The 25,532-nt window shown below is 38.8% G+C and overlaps 1 protein-coding gene across 3 annotated transcripts; it reads left to right on the forward strand.

Annotated features, from left to right (window-relative positions):
* Positions 1-2,236: 2,236 nt before the first annotated feature.
* Positions 2,237-24,365, forward strand: DIPK2A (divergent protein kinase domain 2A). Of its 3 annotated transcripts, none has more exons than XM_081067010.1 (3): positions 2,237-2,374; positions 17,703-18,006; positions 21,285-24,132. In XM_081067010.1, exons 2-3 carry the CDS (start codon positions 17,760-17,762, stop codon positions 21,614-21,616), a joined length of 579 nt encoding a protein of 192 aa, XP_080923136.1. In that variant the 5' UTR covers positions 2,237-2,374; positions 17,703-17,759; the 3' UTR covers positions 21,617-24,132. The 3 variants fall into 3 exon arrangements, with proteins under 3 accessions (XP_080923136.1, XP_080923135.1, XP_080923137.1); XM_081067009.1 differs by having other exon boundaries at positions 2,245-3,472; positions 21,285-24,365; XM_081067011.1 differs by lacking the exon at positions 2,237-2,374 and adding an exon at positions 10,120-10,217 and having other exon boundaries at positions 21,285-24,126.
* The last annotated feature ends 1,167 nt before the right edge of the window (positions 24,366-25,532 follow it).

The raw sequence follows: 25,532 nt of genomic DNA on the forward strand, positions 1-25,532 counted from the left end.
ATAATGTACATTAACTTACTGATTTTTTCCCCAAACCTAATAAGGTACTTTAGAACACTCTGAGTTTATCACTTACAGCTCTGAGCCGTTTTTCCCTCCTTGTGGAATGTATTAAGCACTTGAAGACTATCTTTCTTGATAAAAGTCTAGAAAACTTAACTGAAAAGAATTTCAGGACTTTTAAACAAATGTAAAATATTTAGATAAAAAGCAAATGTTCTTCAAAATTCAATTTGTATAGACTAGTAAGTAACCTTTTTTACTTCCACTCTTCAAATGATGCCTACACAATTCCAAGGATTTGGACACTGAAAATAGTTTAAGAACGCCAAAGACCTTTTCCATACATAGAAACAGTGCCTCCTTAATCCTGTTACAATCATGTCACTGAAATTGCCTCTCAGTTGCCCCAATTATCTCAGCTTAATCAGTTTACTGTCAAGTCTGCCAATGGAATCATTCATTCTAACTATAAATATAGAAAGGTATGTAGTGCTTTTATTGTTATAAAGCAATTCCACATAAATTATCTCATATTAACTGAACACATCTACAGGACAGGTAGAAAACATGCTAGAGATAAAAAAATTGGCAGCTTAGTAATAACTTACCGAGTTTACATTTCAGCAGCAACAGCAGCAAAGCTGAGACATCTCCAGACCAATCGCACCAAACTCTTTTTCTAAGAAATCCTCATTAGGGATTCTGCTCACTAGGTGTATGGAGTTTGGAGATGCCTGAAGGCAGGTTAAACCTAATTACTGCCCAAAGTGGCAGGAAGTCCTCAGCTGTAGCAGTGACATTTCTTCAGTGTCTTTATGTAAGGCTTGAAGACTAAATATTCCCATTTGTCTGCATTCAATGTAATAGCATTTAAAAGTCATTTCCAAGTTTGATTTTTTGCATGACGAAGGACAAAACATTAAGTACCTCTCAGCAGGATGGCTTTTTTACAAATAGCTGTTGAGAACAATACAGAAAAGTGAATTTGATAAGCCAGTAGAGATGTTTCTCATTAAGCACCCCGTAGAGTTGGTCTGCACACGCCCATCAGCAGGGTCTTCTATTAATCACTGTTCAGTCTTTAAAGTGAACTCAGTTAAGACCCATGTATGTAATACCGTATCAGTAAAAAACCAATCCTCAGGCTCATAAAATGATTCTAACTCACTTTATTCTAGCGCTAAAACTGTTCTAGCGCTAAAAAGCATTATAATGGTACATTCACAGCTATTGCTCGAGTTTGGGTCCCCCGAAACTTAAAGCACAACCAGGTGCAGTAGTTCACCATTTCCCAGTTACTTCTGCAATGGTGGCGTCAATCTGAGCCAACACGCCTGTGTGGAGGGAGCGCCAGGCCGCCGAGTCCCCATGGCTACCGTCACCGCCACGCGTCGCGAGCAGCCCCGCAGGCCCGCACCGCGGGGTGGGGTGGGGCGCGCGCCAGCTGCTCCGGGGCGCTCAGGCGCAGCGCGGGGAGATTCCCTACGCGCGGCAGAGAGGAACGGCTTCAGCGCCAGGCTGGGAAGGCGGGCGGGGAGCAAAGCACACCTGGCAGCTGCTCACGCCCGCGTCTCCGCAGCGCCCGAGGAACTCGCGGCGACGGCGGGCCGCGCCGGCGCCGCTCACCCTGCTTTCCCTAGGACGCGGTGTCTGAGGCCTGGGACTTTCCCGTGCTCACGCAGGACAGTCGGAGATGCCTGCACAGCGACGACACGCTGAAGACGAAGCCCGCACCCAGCGCCTCACAACGCAGGCCTCCCCCTCGTTCCCTCCGCAGACCCGCCCTCCACCGAGAGGGGCGCGGGCCCCGGGGACGCGATCTCTCGCCAGGCACGCCCCGCCCCGCCCCGCCCCGCCCCGCCTCCAGGCGCGCGCCCCCACCCGTATAAGGCGCGGGGGAGGGGGCTCTCTGCCCCGCCCACTCTGCCCCCGCCCCACGCGCGCCCACCGGGGAGAAGGGGTTGCCACAGCCTTCCGGAATTCATTTCTTCTCCGCCCCCTCAGAGGGCCGTTTCCAAAATGGTAAAAGACAGGCCCCAGTAATCCTCCCTCATAAAAGATGAACTATTACTAAAAGTCATTCCACCACAACTGGCCAGCGTATCCCTCCTCCCACAACTCAAGCTCCACCCCACGGAGACGGCACCGCCCCCCCAGCGCGAGCCCGCGCTGACGCTTTCCGGGCGGCGCGCCACGCGCTCGCTCCGCCCCGCGAGCCCCGCCCCCCGGCCCCCTGGCCCGCTCTCGGGAGAGCCAGCGCCTACGAACCCGGTCGTGCAGCGTCAGAGACGCGCGGGCGCCTCCTTCTTCCCATCTTCCTACACTGTTGCTACTTTTCGGTGTGAGACATTCCGGCTTTGCCTTCCCTTCCGTGAGTCCCTCCTTCTCTCCCCTCAGAGACTCCGCTCGCCCTACGGGTGGCCACCGCCGCATCGCTTGCGCCCCGAGCGTGCAGGACGCGTGCGCGCGCGTGCGCGCGGCCGTCGGGGCCCCGGGCCCCCTCCCTCCCCCCCCGCTCCTCTATAACTTGGCCGGCTCGGAGGCGGCGCCGGCGGAGTCGGAGGGCGGGGAGCTCGGTGGAGGGTGCCCGAGAGTTGTGCAGGCTAGAGCCTGGGAGAAGTGGCGGGCGGCTCCGGGCGGCTCCTTCCCGCGCCGGTCTCTCTCACACCTCCTCCGCCTGCCGCCCCGGCCCGCGCCCTCGCTCCTTCTCGCGTCCGGGGCCTCTGCGGGTCGCTCTCCGCGTGTCGGCGCGGCGGGGGCGCCCCGGGGGTGCCCTCGCCCTCCGGGTGCGGGCCGACGGGCGGCGGGCGGGATGTGGCGCCTGGTGCCCCCGAAGCTGGGCCGCCTGTCCCGCTCGCTGAAGCTGGCGGCTCTGGGCAGCCTGTTGGTGCTGATGGTGCTGCACTCGCCGTCGCTGCTCGCCTCCTGGCAGCGCAACGAGCTGACCGACCGGCGCTTCCTGCAGCTCAATAAGTGCCCGGCGTGCTTCGGCACGAGCTGGTGCCGCCGCTTCCTCAACGGGCAGGTGGTGTTCGAGGCGTGGGGCCGCCTGCGCCTGCTGGACTTCCTCAACGTGAAGAACGTGTACTTCGCGCAGTACGGCGAGCCCCGCGAGGGCGGCCGCCGCCGAGTGGTGCTCAAGCGCCTCGGCTCGCAGCGCGAGCTGGCGCAGCTCGACCAGAGCATCTGCAAGCGGGCCACCGGCCGGCCGCGCTGCGACCTGCTGCAGGCCATGCCCCGCACCGAGTTCGCGCGCCTCAACGGCGACGTGCGGCTGCTCACGCCCGAGGCGGTGGAGGGCTGGTCCGACCTGGTGCACTGCCCGTCGCAGCGCCTGCTCGACCGCCTCGTGCGCCGCTACGCCGAGACCAAGGACTCGGGCAGCTTCCTGCTCCGCAACCTCAAGGACTCGGAGCGCATGCAGCTGCTGCTGACGCTGGCCTTCAACCCCGAGCCTCTGGTGCTACAGGTAGGAGCCCGGGCGGGGCGTCCTGCCGGAGGGGCCGCGCGGGCCGCGGGAGCCGGGAGGAGCTCTGCGGCCGGCGGGGCCGAGCCGGGCTGCGGGCGTGCGAGGGGGCGGCGCGGGGCGACCCCCGGGCGCCGTGCGGAGGGCGGAGGACCCCTGGCCGTGCAGCTCCTGCTCCGGTCCCCGGGACACGGCGCACCCCGGCCTGGACTGCGGAGCCTTCGACGCCAGGGGGAGCGCGTCTCGGACGCTCCCAGCGGGTCTCTCCGGCGAGTGGTCTTCGGCTCTCCTCCCTGCCTTTCCGGGCTTGTCCGCCGGTGGCACTTTCGCGGCGCAGACTGTTTACGAGCCCTTGGACCTTTCTCAGTTGTTTCCAAGTGCTCCTCTACCGCGTCGGCTCTCCCCTTCCGTGCCTTGTGGCTGGCCTAACGTCGGCCCCAAAGGCTGTTTTACTCCTTAGCTCATCTACCTGGCAGACAACTGGGGCAGTTAATCTGGGGACACGCTGGGGAAGATGCGGGCAGATGATGGGGACTCTGCTGAAGGATGGGGTAGGTTCATGAGCCTTGCTTCGGGTGGGATTAGGAAAAGGAAAACCTCAGGCGTCGTTGGATTTGGGGCTGGGAGAGTTTAAGGCCAAGACGGACGTTTTCATCCTGATTCTGTGACCTGCCCCCTTCATCTGGTATTTGGCTGCAGGAAGGAGATGAAATGTTAGGCCAAGACTGGAAACTGAAAGGAGACTCTCACCTTTTTTCTAGTTGAGTTATTGGCTCTCTCTTGACTTTATTTTGAAAACAAACGTGCCTTTTAGGAGAGTAGGTTGAAAGCTTTTTACTGGCGACGCAAAGAAAAAAAAAAGACCTAAAAAAAAACACCCAAAACTGTTTACCTTTGGAGTTAATTACTGAATTTCTACACATTTGCACCCGGCCTTAGGGCAACTGTCCTTGGATACTGGTTACAACTGGGGGGTTGAGATCCCTCCTGATAAAACCAAAGAGAACGTTACCTTGCTCCTTTTCCATACTAGTTTTTCTGTAGTATTTCAAACACAAGGTTAAAAAAACACCGAAGAAAACCTGACTTACAATTAATCACAAGTAATTCTGCGCTGCTAGTAATTTCACTGATGGGTAGAGGGTTTGTACAGACAGGATTGTTATTTTTTAACTCTGAAATGCATAAGTAGGAATGCGCAATATTCATTTATGTTGCTTTCTTTCCTCAAGTTCCATTCACCAACTTAGGTAAAAAAAAAAAAAAAAAAACCTGCTTCGTTTGATTACTTCAGCCAAATATTTTGCCTCAAACAAAACTTTAGTGTGGGTCTTGGTAAATTTTAAGGTGTCACAGGATACATGTAATGGGTCACATTTAAAGGACAGATTGAATATTTAATACTGCTCTCTTTAACAGTGCATAGTATTTAAAACTAGCTAAACGTTTATTGATGAAATTACTTTATTTGCTAGTTTCAAAATTAGTCAGCTTCTGAAGCTTACGGCCATATTTATGATATATCCATTTGATTTGACACTGTTTTTCATTTAAGCTGCCTCTTCTCTTTGAGAAATAGATGTTTATGTTAGCAAGGTTGGTCCCTGGAGAAAGCTTTAGCATTGTTGTTTGCTGAATAGTCTGTCAAATTCTCTGGGACCCAAAAATTTAGTAAGTAGCTATTGTAGTAGTAATACACGTTTTCTGCACTTATAATATTGGCTGTCCAAAGGTTTTTATCAGGTAACAACCTGATAATAAAACTAACTAATAATAAAACTAACACTTTAAGAACATTGTGTGTTATGTATCTAGATCTTTATAAACATACCATGGCATTTGAATATAAGAAACTTTGGCATTTGATGTGCACTAAGGTAAATCTGCTTTGTTTGGAAGCGTTTCTATTTTTCGAAGTTTGAGGTTATCTTGGCATATTCAGATTACTTTATATAGTTGAGATAGTCAAGTGTGCTTGTGTCTTGTTTTCTGATTAACTCTTCCTTGATACTGTTTCTTTCTGTTTTCATCTTCAGTGATAAACATCTTTTTTTTATAAAAAGTCAATTATATTCTTGTAGTTTAAACTTAGTGACACAGTTGCCCTGAGTGAGTGGTTAGATGGGTTATAGGTAGGAAAAGAGTTTGTTTTTAGTATGTGAGAAAATATATATGTGTGAACATTGTTGACTGGCATATATACATTACATTTTTTTATTTAGGCAACCCAGTTCTATAGCTAATTACTGTGTGAAATACAAATTTGGGGTCTTTAGTACCAGTCCTTTATATTGGTATGTTTATTTTTTTACCTGATGAACAAGCAAGTATAATAAGAAGACTTACTTATAAGTAAAGGATCTTCATAGCTGCTACTTTCTTTATAGAACCACTTCATCTTTGGTAAAAACTAGTGAGTTAAGTATGAACAGTATAATTGAGGTTTGATGATATATAGTATAAAACCACTAAAATGAGAGGAATCTTAAAATTCTGTGATCAAGTACAAAGATTGTTGCACATTAATTCAAATCATTATGTTCATCACTTTTTGTTAGCTTGATAAACGTATGCAATTTTAGTGCTTATACTGGTTTTTATAAAACTGAATAGCTGTTTATGTTAGTTTTGGGTTATTATTTGCTAATGAAAGAAAAAACTCAAATTTGCTTATTTGTATATATTTTTTGGTTCATGTATTTTTAAAAATATTTTTAAGGGTACAAGTGTGTGTGTTACAGTTTAAAGAAGAACTCACATTTCCCCCCCAGGAGAGGGAGCTGCTTATTGAATTTTTGGACATTTGATGACAAACTAGATTTTTTTCCTATCTTATATTGTCTAGAAATTAACTACTTTTGGAAAAAAGTCTTTTGAGCTGACATTATCAAACTATTCTTAACAAAAGTTCTGGTGTAATAAACATGTTTCCAAAATAAACATTTAAAAATCTCCTTTGGCAAGGTACTAATGAAAGAATTGAAAAATGATGTAGGAATTTAACCCATTAAACTTGCCTCTTGTGATTTTAAGAAACAGTAACAAATTGAAGTTTTCTATTATACCTAAAAGGAGGCATGATAAGTATTAAATGTCTGTCTGTAAGTTATATTATACACATGCCTTATCTGTGTAATGTAAGGCTATGTAGATTTGCAATATAGAATTCCCATTTGAAATGGTATAAAAGCACAGCTCTTTTCACATTCTTGAATAGTTTTACTGGCTTACAGAAACTTACCTATCTCTAGGGAAACTTGTTCTGTAATAGAATTATCTTCTAAAAATTTTTATAAACATCAGTCAATAAGATAATGCTAGTATCTTTATCATCTACTCTGATTCCTTCTTTTCATCCTCTCATTTTCACTTTACCAAGAAGTATATTTTAATTACAAGTATGCCATAATCCTTTAAAAAAAAACTGGGGAAAGGGACTTCCTTGATTTTATATTGTGTAATAGCGTTCTTGGAATATTCAAAAGTTGACATATTGAAGTATTTGGCAGGATGGTAAGATGATTTCTGTTATTGTATTGGTTAAGTTTTCTACCAGTATTTGTACTTACCTATTGGATTTATAGAAGCTGTGTGTGAGAGAGAAAAATACTGTCTGGATTCCCTGAAGTCCAAACTATTCTCTCTGACTTTATCATCTAGAAGTAGTGAAGAAAGCTCTTGGTTATTTCGAGGGGAGGAAGTGGGAATTTGTTTTACTGTTATATTTGTAGAACTTTGTTTGCCTTTGTTTTCTGAATTATGGTTTTAGAGGATTTTTTTTTTAATTTACAGTATGTAACATTTAAGTATACATTTTAAGCTTTCGTTTTAATTCATGTAAATGACATACATTATTCAAAACACTTTATAGTGCCTTATGCATAGTAAGCACTCAATAAATGTTAGACATTAATTAAAGTAAAAGCAACTTTAACCATATACTGCATTTGATCAGCTGTGTTGAAGCTTATTTGGATGTGGAGACCCTTAAAGATACTTACGATTCCTGCGATCAACCATATACCTTTACTTACGTTGATTACGATTCCTGCGATCAACCATACCTTTACTTACATTGATTAATTAGACTTCCACATTACAGGATGAATTTTGACAAAAAACTTTGAGTGATTGTTGTTGTTTTGTCCTTAAAAATCACTTCTGTAGAAGAATGTATTTTTAAGGTGTACTGCCCAAGATACAGTTTTGAAGTAAAAAACATACTATAGCTATTTGCTAATTGTCTTACTTTGGACATCTGATAACGTTTTTTATGGGACTCACCTATAAAATGATTATGTTTCTACTTCTCTTCTGAGCTTGATTTTAACTGGTTGGGTTAAACTCTTCTAAAAGGGTATTGGGGATTTGGGGACTTGGTCCCTCCTGCTAAAGGTATAGGGTGGGGGCCAGAATAGATAGATAACTCTGTTTCAAGCTTGTCTTTCTACCCCCAATTTTTATACATATGAAATCAGATTAAAACAAAACAAAAACCAGATACTGCCTTTAAAGGAAAAAAAAATATATTTAGGTGACGGTATCCACGGACCTTGTGAGGCTATAGCATCTAGAAAGGATGTTCCAGACTTTCTCAGGAGATCCTTTTCAAATAGCAGCTTAGGGAGGCACCTACTTCTCTCATCCTGGCTGCTGCTGTAGTGATTGCATTCACAGATTTAGCTTCGGAGATGATTCTGACTAGGTAGTTCTGAGTAGAGCACTTTTTGTCTAATAAATTCGTAAGCTTTAGTCTGAAAGGTTTCTTTCCCCCGTTTTTCTGGTTTTTCATCAGCAGTTTCATTAACACCTCTGACACTTGAACATCTCTTTTTGAAAAAGCAAACAAAAATAATAAAATAACTATGTGTACCTCAGGTCCAAAAAAGGAGACTTATATTTTGGAAAGACCATAGAAATAGACAGGAATCCTTAGGAAAGCACCACTTCCAAGTCAGTGGAGTGCAATCATTTGATGCCCTAGCCTATTTTCTGGATTAATCCGTGTTTTTTTTTGACCATTATTGATCCTGAGGCTCTTTCTTTACTTTTGTCTAATCTTTGAACTCTGTTTCTTCATATTTGCAGTGTATGGGTCTCAAGTATGTTAGTGACGAATTAGAAACTTTACTTTTTAGGGATCTGCTTTCTGGACATAGGTGTTTAGCTTTTCAGGGGATCTCCAGACTGGTTTTCTATTTTTCTGGCTTATGGTCTCTGGCTTACTTCCTATATTGCTACCATTGCTGCTGACGCTTCACAGAATGCTGACATTTTTTATTTCTTCACTTTTCAATCGTGTGTATTCAACTAATAGGACCTTCACATAGATGTTTTGCATTTTTCCTACACGTACAGTGAACTTTAGTAAATGATTGTAACCTGTCTTAAGACTAAATTACTAGTGTAAGATGAGAATAGTTATTCATCCTGGTCGTGGACCCTGAAAGGCTTTAAATTATGTAATCAGATCTTTTATCCAACTAGTATGTCTTTTTTAAAAATAGATTCTTGAAAGGAAGTAATCTGTGAAATAGCTGGAAGCTCTTTGGACTTACAGTTCTGAACTTAGAGTCAGAGAACTATTATTTGTTTGGTAAATAGTCTATGATTTGGATGGAAAGGCTCTTTCTAAGCAGCGAGTAGCTTACCATGTAAGAGGAGATAGGTATATAAATGACTAATTACAGTCAATATAACATAATAAGTCGTACAAGAAAAGATACGTACACTTGATCAGATGACTTATTTAGGGAGAGGCATCTGTGTGTGTCTTCATAGGTGTAGATACCAGGGCAGATTTCACAGAGGAATTGAGTTCTGAAGGATAAATAGAATTTTGCCCATTGGTGGGGGTGGAGGGCGGGAGTAGTGATGGGGGGCAATATTAAGATAGCATTTTCTAGTACCCTAAAATTATTGGATGGCATTGAGCAAGTCACTTAATGTTTTTTAATCAGTAAAATGGGAATGTTAATATTTATCCAACAGGATTATTTTATAAAGAAGACAGGATTATTTAGATAACACACATAAAATATCTTTCATTGCAAAGTTTTTAACAATATATTACTTTGCACATTATCTTATTCAATTTTTAGATATCTATAGTAGTTGAAAAGTTCTTCAGTATATTATGTTGACATCTGTCTTAGAAATACATAAATTTTACTCTTCCTATGGAAAATGTTCCTGTCACCTCCTTTTATATATGCATACATCATAAATACCTATGTGGCTGCTGCTTCAGGTTATAGGTTTTGTTTTGTTTTGGAATAGTAATTAAAAGAGGGGTTAGGGATTTATCCCATCTGAAGTACAATGAATAGAATGAATAGTGTAGGAAATAGGGTTTAGCTAAGGCTTCAGTAATACAAAGCAAATAGTTTAATTGTTCTCTGTAAATCACTACTACAGTTTAGTCTATTTCATGCATTGATGAATAATTTAAAAAATAGAGGTTAAGTCTGAATTATTTATAGGTTTTCTTAAACTCTGAATCTTAAAAGATTTCTTATCTGAGATAGGTATGATTCTTCAGAGTCTTCATAGTTTACCTTCCTAGTGCTCATTTGGAGTTTTAACTGTGGAGTATAGAGACCTGATAAGAATTTTGTGGCCTTGCTCCACAGTGCTAGGAACTGATCTATACGTCCTTGGGATACAGTGAAGATCACAGGACAAGGCACAGTTTGTGTAGGCTTTGCTTTCTGGGGCATTAGGTGTGGACAGCAAACAAATAAAAAAGGTAATTTCAGATTTTACATCTTATAAAACAATCAAAGCAGATTCCTGTGATGGAAAATTGGATTGGGGATAGAATACTTTAAATTGGGCGGTCAGGAAGAGTGACATTTTAGCTGAAGTGTGAATGATGAGAAATAGTCAGTGGTGCAGAGTATCTTTAAGCAAGAGATAGGGAAAAAAAGAAAAAAAAATTAAAAAGCCCCACAGCAGGATCAAGCATGGGAGCAGAGAAGCGTGGTAAAACACAAGATTATAGGGGAGGTGTAAGCAAGAACCATATCCTGTATAGCCATGCTGAATGCATTTAGGATTTTATTTTCACAGCAATGGGAAACAATAGAAGTGTTTTTCACGGCCTGGTTTGTGGAGAAAGGGTTTTAAGTGGTGCGAGAGGACACAGGAAGGCTTTTGCACTAGTTTGTCGGAGAGAGCTTGGCGGTTTGGATTAAGCTGGTTGCAAAGGAGGTTATGAAAAGTGGACAGACCCAGTATATTTTGGAGAAAGAGCTGACAAGACTTTCTTTAAGGGTTAAGGTATGAGGGAAAGAGAAAGAAAAGGACAATCTCCTGGGTTTTTGGTCTGAGCAACTACTGAGTGATTGATTATTCCTTATGATGAGGAAGCCCAGAGAAGGAATGCCTTTCGGGTAGGGGAACCAAGAGTTTTGTTTTGGCTATGTTAAATTTAAGGCAAAAATAGGAATACAACTCTAAAACCAGGCACCGGGTATTTAATGGAGAGAGATACTGTGATACTAGCGGATATTTTGCTATTCTTCTGAAGGGACTGTATTGATTCAGTTTGTGTTTTAAAGGAACCAGGGAAGTTAGTACTGTTCAACTTGGCAGGCTGTTTAAAGAATTCAGGTATGGACTAAAGAAAATAAAGTAGCATTCTTAGGTTATTGAGTCCAAAAGAAATTTGCATCTTTTTTCTTTGAATTTTTGTTTTATTGGGAGTATGGTGTTTGTGGGTGTATATTTCAATTAAGAAATACGGATCACAGTCGCTGGTAGTGAGAGGAGGTAAGAAAGGGTCAGTTGAGACTAGCGAATTTATGTGTATTTCAAATTTGTGGGCAAGTGATTTTTTTCTTTTTGGTTGGGGAGAGCATTTCTTAAGCTATTTATTTTAACTGATTTATTTCTATTAAATTGCTAGGTAGTGTTTTTTGTTGATGTGTTTTAGCATTAGTTTCCAATTTTAGATACAGCTGTTGAACCTGATAGTCAGTGAAGTAACATACCCTTACTATTTTCAAAACGTTGCTTAATATTGTTGGAATCTAGGTGGGTGGAAAATGGCATTCAGAAAATCATTTAATGAAATAAATGGAACATATCCTATAACTTGAAAATTTTGAGATTATTAAGATTCTGCAGTATTTGCAATGGATTTTGGCCAATATTTTGTAGTGTAAGTTATAAGAAACTAAGGTCTTAGAGAAATTGTAGCAGAAATTAGGTAACCGTTAAATTCTCCCAGTAATTTTTCTGTGTTCCCCCTTCCAGACAGTTCACGAAACTGTGAACACATTAGTCTGTCACCAGTACAGTTGACTAATCTCTATGAACAGCTGTTACAACATGCATTACCACAATGGGATTTTGTTCAAATTTGGGCTTTTAAAAATAATTTTGAAACTTAAATTGAACGTTTAAGCATTTTTTAAGCTTTTGATAAGATATACTTTCTAAAAGTGTTCTCAAGTTTAAATTTGTGTGTGTAAAAATGCCAGTTCTGTAGAAAACCTATAACCAGATTTTAGTTTGTATATTTTCATTATAGATGTTTTTCAAGTCAGTTTCTTTTTACTAAGAATTTCCTCCTCTAAAGAAAAAAGTCTTGTAACTCATTTCTTTAGGCAAACTACAGAGTTATGTTCCTTTTAATAAAATGTTGTAAGGTAATAAATGACTGTAAAATACTTTATATTTCTTTTATGAAAGCAATTATGTATGAAAGAATCTTTTAAATTTAGTATACAAACCCTACTTTTGGACATATAAAGAGGAAAAAAAAAGATAATAGAATAGAAGCACTTTAGAGTTGGCCTTATTTTAATTTATCAGTTACATACTATTCAATGTTTGTAAGTAAGTGAGGATATAAATGAATAAACCCAAAAGGTACTGTTTTATGTTGTATTACTCATACATTCCACATCTCCTTTTTTTGTGACTGTTCTGACATAACAGAATAAAATGACCTTAGTAACCTGGGAGAGCAATGTATGTTGATGAAAGGGTATTGCGACATTGTAAAACATATTTTCTAGAATACCATTATGTGCCACAGGATGTTAATTCCAGGATGTGAGATATTTCTGAAAGGTAAGGCTTTGACATACACACACACACACACACACATATACATACCGTGTTTCCCCGAAAATGAGACCTAGCTGGACAATCAGCCCTAATACGTCTTTTGGAGCAAAAATTAATATAGGACTGGGTCTTCTATATATAATTCTTTTTTAACAGCATGTGGACCATGTTGAGGAGTTTTTGTGTTTCATTCTATGTAAGTCCCAACATAATCTGGACCCTGCTTCCCTCTCCAGACTATATTACCTCAAGCCAATTCCTCCTCATTCATTTCACTGCAGCTGCTTTGGCCTTTTTTTTTTTTTTTTTTTTCCAGTTCTGAGAAGACTGGAAGATTTTGACCCTAACATGCACCTGGAAAATTCTTACTGCCCCATCCCTTGTCTAATATTATTCTCATCCTTTAGGTTTCAGCATAAGTAACATTTCCTTAGAAGCTGCCCTCTATCACACAATCAAAAATAGGTCTCTACTCTTTCTCCATATACTTTACTTTTGTGTAATTTCTGACGAATTTCATAATTTATGATTTATGTGTTTAATAATCATCCTCCCAATTCAGGCTAAAAAAGCTTCCAGAGAATAGGGGCTATGTTTTCTTTACAACTGTTGACTTAGCATTTCAAGGTGGAGATGGGCTAGATCTAGAATTTTTTAATTCAAAATATTAATTTATTCCACAGCAGCTCTCACTGCTTTTTACTCCAGCTGCTTATCATAGTCAGTGAAATGTGGGTTAATTTACAATCCGTTATCTGCAATTCCAAATTTAAAAACCTTTAGAGAATAGGTTTTGTCAAATTAAAAAAACAAAAGTGAAAACACCTAAGGTAATTTATGTGCTTTATTCCACTTAGGATGAATAAGCTTACATTATTTTTGCAGCATAATATGTTTTTTGGTGAAGTGTTTCCCCAGGCTACTGGAGGTGTTATGTAGTATGAGTTTGAAATATATGCTTTGTTACCTTTCCAAAATCTGAAAACTGAAACAGACAGATATGGGGTTGAGGAGCCTTCCTTCCCTTCTTCTACTTGTGTGAGTTTAGTTAGGCAAATCGTGTAAACTGTGCTGATAAGATTGAACTGCGTTTACAACTCAGGTACCCTCCAACTCTAGAGTTCTTAGGTTCCATATCCCCTTCATTGACCACATAAGCTATCGTGATACTTGGTTTTTGATCAATAGATAGGTGATAGATTACTTCAGCATTTAGAATTACTTTGTGTTGCTTATATATTATCAATGAAAAGCAAATTACAGTGCTCTGGGCATATACATGTTACCAAGTTTTTAATTTTTTTGTATTTTTAGTACTTGTGAATGCCCTATGTATTTCTCGTGGCACTGAGTCTTTTTAAAGTCTGGTAACTAGTTTGTATATTCCATGGTAAATTAGAAACTACTAGAGAACAGTGAAGATGTATTTCTAATTTTGTGGTTCTTGGCTATATTTGGAAGGAGTTTATTATTTGTAGATGCTTTTCATATCAGTAGGTGATATGAAAATAAGCACATCTCTTGATGAATATGTAGACTTTGTATTCAGCAGATTTAAGTAGGAAGTATGAAAATGTTTTGGTAAGCAATTCTTTATAAAGTAGTATTAAATCTACAAAGTACATTTCATACTTTTTTTTTCCTTTTGATTCTTGCATTGCCCCGATGAATATGTTGGTATAAATGTTTTCCAGTTTTACAGAGGAAGAGGCTAAAGCTCTAAGTAAGAAGTTTTTATTTTGCCAGAGTAACACAGCTGGTGAAAGTGGACCTTAAAAGCTAGCCTTGTGATTTTTATTTAAGTCCATTATTCTACTTATATACTATATTGCCGTTTACGTATAGAATTTTAATATACACCATAAAGAATATAAAATATCTAAATTTTCTAATCTTGATTATGTACATTTTATGTCACCTTTTTATTTTCTCTTAAAATAGAAGATGACTATAGTGGGTTTGTGCATTTGTTTCTGAAACCTTGGCTTTAAGCTACTATTAATGCATGTAATATTGTTATTACTTGAGTTTTATAATATCCAAGAAGTAGCTTATGGTTTTTTGTTAAAAAGGAAAAGATACATAGACACGGTTTTATATTCAAAATACTTTTTATAAATTAACAAGGAAGGCATTTAATATGTCTAAATCATAGCAGTTAACCATGTTTGACTTAATGCTTAAATTTTCATTTTTAATTTTTACATTGGTAGTATATTCAGTGGAGGTTTTCTTTAAAAAACTACAGTAATTTTATAATTATTTTGTGCTGTTGTACAGTCTTAAACTGATGTTTAGTTTTAAAAACTTAACATGTTATAGTTTATGACATACATTCAAGCCTGATGAAAAGCCCTGAACAATTAACAGCAGTGGCTTAATCCAATTAGAATTTAAACCATTCAGTTTAAAGACTGAAAAGTATTTATGTATATTGAAAAGTATTTGTATGTATTTTTTAATTGTAATAATTCATTAAAATACGCACATTTTACTGTGGATTATTTTAAACTATGTTCCCTGTTGTCTTAGGCAATTTGAAAATCTGATTTTAAAATTTGGTTTAAAATTTAAAAAGTCAACCTCAGCAGTAAACTTTTTATACTAGCTACTGTGTTTTATGTACTATGGGAGTTTGGTAATCGGGAACTATGAAGTTGTATTTCTTACTGTTTGATACACTTAATAAATCCAAGCTAAAACATCTTAAAGTTTTGTCTCTCAAACTTTGCTTGACCATGATCATTTTGGTTCTGAGCCAGAATTGTTTTAAATACAAATTATAAATGTGTTGGCTTCCTTTGAGCATTTTCTTTGCACTGTAATGTATTCAATAGAATTCTGTTCTCATCAATGAAATCTGATTATCTTGATACAATGAAAAATTCTTGTCATGTGAGCAAGTGGTGTGAATTCACTTACTAAAGTTCTTCCAAAGATTAGGTAGCAAACTATATGAAAGAATTGTAGTGTTCGTCTTAAAATGAGGCATAGCAGGATTTCAGTTAACATTGTCAGAAATCACTAAAAGAATATAAAATTGCTCAATGTGACATTTGTTCATATATTTTATCTTCTATGAGGGACTTGAGTAATGAAGTGTATATTTGACTGTCGTTTGCCAGTTGGAAAGGCTCCAAAAACAAGGAGGCAGTTGTACATGTGCAGACATTGGCAGGGTTCCCTTTTCTCCTGTTGTCAAAGACCATTTTATTTTCACAAAGATTTGTTTGTATCTGTTCTACAATATGGCATGTGAATAATATACCAAAAGTGTATGGAGGAGTGTTTTGTTTTAATTTTTGCATGATAAAACTATATAATCACACATTTACTTAGTTTTAGTGATTTCATTTTTTATGTCCGGGACATTATACATGAGTACTTCTGGGAAGCAGTTAAATCTTTTGTAATCATTTTGTCTAACTAAATTTTCAAGGTCATAGAGGTATTTTAAGTTGGGAGGAAAAGTTGAAAATAACATGTGGTTAGTAGACAGTTTTTACACTTTACATTGGACATGAGCAGTCTGTCACTTTTCCCAAATCCCAAAAGAAAGAAAAAAAATTCAGGTATAAGATTAAAAATATGCTTTCTCCTAATTGCTAAAGAATCAGTAGATATTGTCTCTGAACTAAAATTGAATCAATTCACTTACTATATTTAAAGATTCGTACTATCGTATTTAAATTCCTAGTATATATAATGAGTGTTATCACAAAACTGCAGATATTAAAATTTAAATAAAAAGGTTATAGAATATAAACAAGTACAGTTATTGTGCATTGATAGAGTTGAAAGGAAGAACAGATGAAAACAGGTAATTATTTGGATGAAGTTTAGTTCTAAAAGTATTTTTTGTTTTAAAGTTGATAAAGTTTTAATATAAGACTTTTGAGTTTTGTCAATTTTATAAAAGCTCGGTAAAGTTAATATTATTTAATTTCTTAAGGGTTCCCAGAAGAAGAGCTTTATCTCCAACCCTTTTAATGTATGTGAATTGTTCAATTTTTAGCAGTAGAAGTAGGATACAATTAATTTCTATAATGTTTAGCTTTGTTTCCCCTGGACTGTTTGTGTAAACATCATCTCATAATTTTGTTTTCCAATTTGAAGAAGGTGCTAGGCTAAAGGAATGGCTCTTAAAACACACCTCTTCTGGCCAGTGATCTTCGAGAAGTTGTTTAAAATACCACTTCCCATCCTTTTGCACCCCAGTGGTTGTGTTGTAGGTTGGCATTTTAGCACTGGAAAGTACCTTAGATAAAGCTTATCGTTGTACTTAAGTTGAAAATGATTTTTTTCTGGTCATGGAAGACTTGTTTTAGGATGTTAATCCTCCCAATGGTTATAAAATCTTTTAGAACACCTTGTTAAGATTAGAATACATTTAAAGTTGGGCTAAAAGTGAACAGAAAATGTGGTGGTGGAAGAGAAACAAGACTAACTTGGAACCAAAGGGACTTGGACAGGAAGTTGCATTGATAGAAGGTCAGATTGCTCTTTCCCAACTTTGGGGTGTAGATAAAAGACGCTTCCCAGGAATCTTTCTAAATTCCACGCCTGACTGCTTCTGGACTAGGTAAGGCGTCTATTAAATGCTCTCTTAGGACCTGTACCATGTCTTAGTAATTAACACTTACTGTATTTATGATTATTTTTTTGGTATCTGTCTTCTCATCTAAAGATTTTATTTTAGAGACTCTGTTTAGCTCACTTTTATTGCCAGCATAGTGCAGTCAGTGCCTGGTGCCTGGTAAATACATGCTGACTAACTGGCCTGCAGTGTTGTCTGTGCAAAAAGAATTGGTTGATTGTACTTAAGACACAAATCAAGATAAAGGAAAGTGTAAATACTTTTAAATTTGATAATAAAGAAGATTTGTTGCATTTTGTTGATCAGTTTGGTTCTGAGATTTTGATAAGCAAGACTTACTCTATTTTAGCTTTCTAATGTAATTTATTAAAAATTTTTTTCAGATTCATAGTAATGGTATGGATTAGAAAAGAAATCAGTTTTTCTCTATTAAACTACTGAATATAACAAGAAAATCCAAGCTCATGCCCAGTAGCAATCTCTGCAGAAAGGATCTGGGGATAGACCTAGGATGTCTTCACCAGAATCTCTTATAATACTAAGATAATTCTTTTGTAGAGTTTTCCATCTGATGAAGGTTGGCCATTTGCAAAATACCTTGGAGCTTGTGGAAGAATGGTGGCTGTAAATTATGTTGGAGAAGAACTGTGGAGTTACTTTAATGCACCATGGGAAAAACGAGTTGACCTCGCTTGGCAGTTAATGGAAATAGCAGAGCAGCTTACAAACAATGACTTTGAATTTGCACTCTACCTCCTGGATGTCAGCTTTGACAATTTTGCAGTTGGTCCTAGAGATGGGAAGGTAATCATTGTGGATGCTGAAAATGTTTTGGTTGCTGACAAAAGGTTAATTAGACAAAGTAAGTATATAGTTTTCAGATATGTTTCTGTACACATTCTTTTTCTATGTCAAAATAATGTTTTTATATGAAGCAAACATTCAGTTTTCTCCTTAGATGGCAACCTTGCATCTTTCTGTTTTATTTGACCAGTATCAGTAAACAAATGTTGATTGATTATACTTGCAGGTTCAGTCACAGTTTTTCCACGTTTAGTAAAATAGCCTTGGAGTTCAGTCTGATGCAGATCGACTCTGAGTGTGTATGCGTGCATGTCTTTTTCATACCGTCTGTTGTATTCTGTAGTTTAGGAGTCTAACGTAGAATTAAGTTTTTGTGTTCTAGTTACAGGCTGCCAGAGAGACGATGCTGCTGTCGTGGAGGAAGGCCTTGTTTTCCTGTGGGGTCCCGTACAGTGATGTTCTGTGGGGTCCCTACAGTGAATTGTTTTTTCTTTTAACCATTTGGGCGATTCCTAGCAATGCTCTCTAACTTTGGTCTTGACATTATTACATCTCACCCAAAACCTTGCTCTCCATTTATTTGTGAGCCGTTCACAGTGCAGATAGACAGAGTATCTGAAGTGTTTTGAAAATTAAATGCCACAGGAACTTCAAAGCTTTAGGGACAAAGCCTGTAGTTCTCCAACTATCTACTTAGTTAAAAGAAACTGAGGGGTTGGCGCTCCATGGTGAGGGTCTTCTGTTTTCACTTCTCTCCCCACCCTGCATGTGAGGATCCTCCGACGAACAGAGACCGCAGTTTGTGGCCCCTGGGAATGCGGTGAATGTCACAGCAGCATCCCAGGTTGACACTCTGCATGATCTCAGCTGATCCTGTTACATTCTTGATTTTCCCAGGGCCTTGTTCTGATTCCATACTCACCAAACTGCTTGCGATTAATTCTCACCCGCCATGTAGATCCTCTAGGGGTGGACACCCTGCTGGGGTGCTTTCTTCCCACTTCCCTCTTCCTGCATTTGTGAATGTTGCAGCAGCTTACTTGAGGCTTTCCTTTTTAAAGTGTACAGTGCAGTGACTTATATTATTTCGACAGAGTTGTGCAACTTACCTAAAATTTTCAAATATTCTAGTGTTTGTAAAAATATTTTTTTGATGTGGACATACCTGGGATAGACATTACAATTTTATACTTAAAAACCACTTCTGGACTCTGAACACATGATAGTTTCGGTGTTCTTGCATCTCATACAGTGAGCCTTGGTCCCGGTGCTTTAGCCCTGCCCAATTCTTCCCAGGTGTCTGTAGGAGGGCTGTCAAGTAGCCAGTATGCAAAAGGCACTCTCTATTCATTCACCCTCTTTTCTGAACTCTTTCTAGTGAATGACCTTTTTTGTTTTTCTTCACAGAGAAATTGAGGTCTCCATGTGGTGTCTCTCTTAGTGTCCTTCCCTTTATCTTCTAAATTAGTAAAAACAATACACATTCACCCTCTTTTCAGAGTAGATCCTTTTTTGAGAATTGATTTAATCAGTTATCTTCTTTAAAATCCAGTTTTTCTTTACCTTCCCATAAACCAGTTTCTATGAGACTTTTCTGCTTTCCCTTGCTTCTCAGCTGTTTTTAAAAGTATTGCTTACTCTGCCTGTCTCTACTTCCTTGGCCTCAGTTCTTTCCTCAGCCTTTGAAACCTGACTTAGAAGTCTGCATTTCCATTAGCAACCACCTAATTGGCCAATTGCTGAAGTGATTAGTAACAAGTTCCTGAAATTCTTTACTCCTTTGATTTCCTTCTACTCATATAGTTTCTTTTTTAAAAACGTAAATCTGATCTTATCACTCCCTTGCTTAATGCTTTTGGTGACTTCTCATTGTTCAATTAAAATTGAAACTGCTTGACCAGGACATAATGTCTGTGACTTGACCCTCTTCTGATTCATTTGTGACATCCCTCTGTCCGTTGTCGCTCTCAGTACCTCAGCTGCTTCAGCTACAGTGGCCTTTTGGTTTCTTGAAGGAAACTTTCCGTTTCTGGGCTTCCCATGTGCTGTTTGCTCTGCCTAAAATGCGTCACCTCTCTGCCACATACCACTAGCGATTAGAACTTGTCTGTCAAGTCTTAGCTTAAATGTTACCTCTGAGAGAGACGACCACTAGATCTAATGGTAGAGAGGGTAGTTTCTGTCATAAACCTTTCTACTGTTGGAAACTGCTATTTCCTTTATAGCATTTCCCACAATTTGTGATGGATGATGTTTGTTTATGTACTTGCTTAATGCCTATTTCATGTAGTTGACTATAAGCCAATGAGGTAGGAAGCATGTGTTTTTTACCTGTTTACCATTATACACCCTTGAATGCCCTCGGGTAGGCATTCAAAGAATTATTCGCTGAATGAGTTTCTTTCACTAACCTCTCCTCTGCCAAGTCCTTAAGTTTTAAGGTTCTGCCCACAGTCTTTTTTTTCAACGTGCTTTCCAGTAGAGTTAAGCTGTTGTGTTGGCTCCATCAAGCCTTGTGTGCTGGTGCGTTCTAGGTGTGTGTGCTGTAGCTCTGGCTATTTCTAGTTGTGCATAGTGCACGCCCACCTGAATACCTCAGAGCCACTTTTTATATTTGCTCTCTATATAAAGCATTAATACTGTTATGTTAATGTGTCTACTTTGTCATTCGGTTCTAACCTTAAACTTAGACACTTACCTGTTGATTTTTGTCTCAAATGTTTCTACAATCTGTCTTTTTTTCCTGGACCTCTTCGTTTCTGTCCTTGTGTTGGTCTCTCCAGTCTTCAGCCTTGAGTTATCTTTCTATAAAACAAATCATGGCCATGACCACACAGGGTACAGCCTGTTTCTCCAGCCTCACCTACAGCTCCCGTCTCACACTCTAGCCACAGTGCATCTGTGTTTCCTGAGCCAAGATGGAGCAGCTCCTAAGTCCATGCCTCTGCACGGACTGTCCCCCAGCCTACAGAGCTGTTTGCTCTCTGTCCTTTCCCCAGGCTTGCTTATCTTGTGAGGCCTAAAGCAGACGTTCTCCTTGTAGCCTTCTACGGCGCCAGGCAGAAGCGGTGCTTCCTCCGCTCCTGTAGCTCAGCGTCATGCTACTGTGGGGCACTTTATGTGGTGGAAGGTTTCCCTCTAGACTGAGCCCTTCCGTGGTAGACATCTTGTCTCCTCTTTCTGCCGGGCAGTGTACTGCCGGTACATGTCTGCATATAAATTAATATGTTTAAAATTATAATACAATTTTAAGAACAAATACTGCTATGTTAATTAGTGGGAAGCAATGAAAACTCTTAAAATGCATTTTTCTCTTTCTGCTTTCCCCTTTTACAGATAAACCTGAAAATTGGGATGTGTGGTATGAAAGCAAATTTGATGACTGTGATAAGGAAGCTTGCTTATCATTTTCAAAAGAAATTCTTTGTGCTCGTGCCACTGTGGACCACAATTATTATGCTGTTTGTCAGAACCTCTTATCCAGACATGCCACCTGGCGTGGCACTTCCGGAGGCCTGCTCCACGACCCACCGAGTGACATCATCAGAGATGGCCGACTAGAGGCCTTGCTGGATGAGTGCGCCAACCCAAAGAAGCGCTATGGCAGATTCCAGGCTGCAAAAGAACTGCGTGAATATCTAGCACAATTAAGTAACAATGTGAGGTAGTCTATGGTGAACTTTACTTTTCTCCATTTAAGTAGCACTGGCGAAAATGAAACCACCAAAAAGTATCTAGAAAAAAGAAATTAGTAAGTAATACATTCAGAGGATAAACTTGCACTGATAGATCTTGTGTTAACATCCATCAAAATGAGACATTACTTCAAAATCACATGATTCTTCTGCAGATGACTTTGTTCTTACACTGTGGAGGCTTGAGCTCTCAGTGACTGCTTTGTCCGGCTGAACGCCTGAGTGCGTTCATGAATATTGTTAAGCTATTGGAGATGAATCTGATAGTTACATTGGCTTGTGTATCAAAGGGTACTTGGTACTTGACTTAGTTTGCATTGCTATCATGATTTTGTGAATCTCTTGCATTTACTTTGAATGTCAAGTTAGATTGGTCTGTTTTATAGGCCACTTTTTCCTTCTGATGTGTAGGGGTTTTTGGTTTTTTTTTCCATTTTTGTTTTATTACTCAATTTTACACATTCAGGTTACTGTAGGTATTCATTTAAATTTGGACTAGTTTCCATTCAGTGCTGTGCGGTACACATTAACTGTTAGGGCAGGATTCCCAGGTTTACTGTGTTTTCTTCAGAAAGCTGAGTATTTTATTATGTAAATACTTTTGTCCCCACTTTCTGTGGTTTCACCATTGCATGAGATCATTTAAGGTTATTTAATGGTTACATCACTCTATGCCAATAATTGTAAATGTACACTAAACATGAAGTTTGGCATATGTAGCAAAATGTTATTTAAAAGGCTTTAAGAAGAGTACTAGCAATCTTCACCTCGATGTAAATTTTGATTGAGGAAAAAAATAACCCAGTATTTTTAAAATGCTAACTAGTCCAAGATAGTAATGCATATGCCAAAGAAATATTAGACCTAGTTCCATGGGTAGGTTTTAAAATTGGTCACCTAATCATTCTTACTGTTTCATTCTTCCAGTACTTTAACTCGGTCATTATTCAGTTCAGATCTCCCTGGTTATTTTTTTATGTTGAAAAATTAAGCTACTGCTTCCTTGCATATGTAACTTTAAAGATACCTTACCTTTTATTCATCGGTACTTTTGCAAAAATTAAAACGGTAGTCCTTGTCTGAGTTTAATCAGGTATCGTAACATTTTAATTGATGGACTAGTAATTTTTCCTGTAAGCAGATGGTTTAGCCCATCTGCCCAACTTGGCCTTCATTACCCAGTTTTTAAACATCAAAATTTAAGTATGTGGATAGAAATGAACAAACGTGTGAAATTTGTGGACTATTTTAAAAGTTGCAATATATATTGACTATCACAAACAGTGATATTTTTCTGTTTGAAATCATTACTTTTGTTTATGGCAAAGTTTGATGTAGTGTACAGTATTTAGTTCTAGATTCACTCTATTCTTAATCATAAAGTGATTAAAATATACACAACCAAAGCCAGGTTTGTTTTTGTTTCTCCTCCATTCCTTCAGCAACTATTTATTGAACATCCACGCTGTGCCAGGCACAGTGCTAGCTGCTACACACTGAACATGACGTGGTTGTCACACATCTTCATGTTGGTATTTCCTAAGTTGCAGTAGCATTCGTTAAGTTAAGATGATGCTTTTGTGTTATTTTACTGTTGTAACGGAAATTCTACTTGTACCATCTGTAACTGGGTTACTATAAAAAGAGCAGGATGAAATTAATAAAGGTGATCCCAGTTTAAAACTGGAAGAAGGGTAAAATCTTTCCATTATAAAATAGGTTGCAATAGGTTAACTTTTATACATCAGTACATTACCTATATCAACTAGCCCTCAAAGAAACATTTAAGTGCTAGAAATTTTTACTAAGCTGACTTTTTACAACTTTGGAAAACTTGAGGGGAGTAAGTAAAATTACTTGTCAGACATTCGCTTCTTACTCAAAACTCGAAGTAAGATACACATTTTCAAAATGGACACCTTTTATATTGATAAATATTCATTGCAAACTTTAGAATGCCAATCACAGAGGGGTTGTCTTCCTGTGGTTTAGTAAACATTTATCTTACTTTTGGGAAGAGTGATTTGTGATTGCAGAACAGGAAGTGAGAAAACAGCTGCCAGCAGTGATTGCTACTGGAGGTAGTTTTTTTATAACTACCATTTTCCCCATGAGATTATGTGGAATTTCTTTTATCTTTGGAAAAGGTTGAGGAGAAGATAGTAAAAGAATTAGGAATTTAAAATTACAGGGAAAAATATGTATGTGAAAAGCAATAAATATTTTGTTCACTTTGCTATCAAGATATTCACTATCAGATATTTATTATACAGCAGCAATTTATATTTTTAATCATTGCCCATTAATAGACACAGTAAAATATTTTTGAATCAGACATTTGGGGTTTGTATGTGCATTAAAATTGTCTTTTGTACTGTAACTTACTGTTTAATTTGAATATTTTATCAGAACTGTCTCCCTGTGCCTTTACAATATAAAGTTGTTTCTACAACTTTAATGATCTTAATAAAGAATACTTTAAGAATCACACTTGTCAGACTATCTCTTAACTTCAAAGATCTAATTTTTCCTTGAGTGGAAAGTTGTGTAGATAAGTTATTTTTTTCCTCTTGCATGTATTTTGATACAATTGTTAAAAACTATCTGGTTGGTTTATTTGTGTTTTCTGTTTTTCAGTGATCATGACATTTTAAGCTTTTACTACTAAAATGGTATTAACACTTCATTATAGAATTTTTCAAATGTATCCAAGAGAATAATTAATGAACAATAGTGTAACTGTGGTTAATGCTAACTATGAAAGTTATCAACGTGCTCAAACTTGTTTCATCTATACCTCAACCTACTTGCCTCCAGCTTATTTTGAGAAAATCGGGAGAGATCGTTTGATTAAAATGTACACATTAGGTGTTTTCCCCTCCAGCAAAATCACAATACTATTTCACATCTGAAAAATTAGTGATACCTCAATGTCACTAATACAGAAAAGCTCTCAAATACCACTGGTGTTTTCTCAAAAGCTCAAAATCCAACTATATAAGCCACTGGCTGGTTATATACAGGGGTAATTTGATGATCCACAAGCATAATAACTAAAATGTATCGAAACACATTAAATGTGAATTAGACATTCAAAATGATAACAGCAACCAAAAACAAAACAAGTCAACTTAGTCATCTTTGGATATTGAGGAATTGTTCTGAAAAAAGGGTAACTTGGAGAGAAAGAGCATTTATCCTGCCTTATCCCAAGGTAGTCAAATAATTGAAAGCAAAGAATCTGTAGAATTATTCCAGTTAATAAATGCAGAAGGTGTGTTAGAATATCACTATTTTGCAGTTCCTAATTGACAAAAGCTAGGCAATGATCATCAATGGCTGCTAAAGCTATTAATTGAAAAGCTGATGAGGAACTTGGGCAAAGGCCAATCTTTACCTTAAGTGAGCCTGTCTATTGTCTTTTTTCTTTGAATGTCAGCAACCTCCCTTTCCAGACACCTCAGGGCACAGCCCACCTCATCAGAGCAGGAGACCACGGAACCCCTTATTGTTATCTTGTTCCACGAATACCACTTTTATGTGCTGTAAACGTTAATTGTTAATTGTCTTGTATCCACCAATGTAAAAGTATGTGTACCCAGAGATTTCCCCACTTTGCTTTCTCCCATCCCCCTAATCTAACACCAGTGGACTCCATGTAACCCTCCTTATGTCTCCTCCTTTGGTTCTAAAAAGTAAGCTGCAAAACTGCCATTCTCCAGAGAGTTTTTTCAGTACATTAAGATTTTGCTTCCTGGCAATTGTCAGTTTGTCTCAAAATTCTCTACAGGATGGACATTTCTTACCAAGACGCTAGGGATCAACCTCAACCTTTTAAATTTTTTTCCTTTCACTTTTCTTTATCCTACAAATAGTGCTGAAACTGCAG

The sequence above is a fragment of the Rhinolophus hipposideros genome (genome assembly GCF_964194185.1).
Source record: "Rhinolophus hipposideros genome assembly, chromosome: 2".
Taxonomy (NCBI): Eukaryota; Metazoa; Chordata; class Mammalia; order Chiroptera; family Rhinolophidae; genus Rhinolophus; species Rhinolophus hipposideros.

Bases quoted from the DNA above. Each gene is read 5' to 3' on its own strand.
- DIPK2A (XM_081067009.1), top strand. From the start codon at position 2,816: ATGTGGCGCCTGGTGCCCCCGAAGCTGGGCCGCCTGTCCCGCTCGCTG. The intron at 3,473-17,702 runs GTAGGAGCCCGG...ATTCTTTTGTAG, and splicing joins CCGAGCCTCTGGTGCTACAG to AGTTTTCCATCTGATGAAGG. The intron at 18,007-21,284 runs GTAAGTATATAG...CCCCTTTTACAG, and splicing joins CAAAAGGTTAATTAGACAAA to ATAAACCTGAAAATTGGGAT.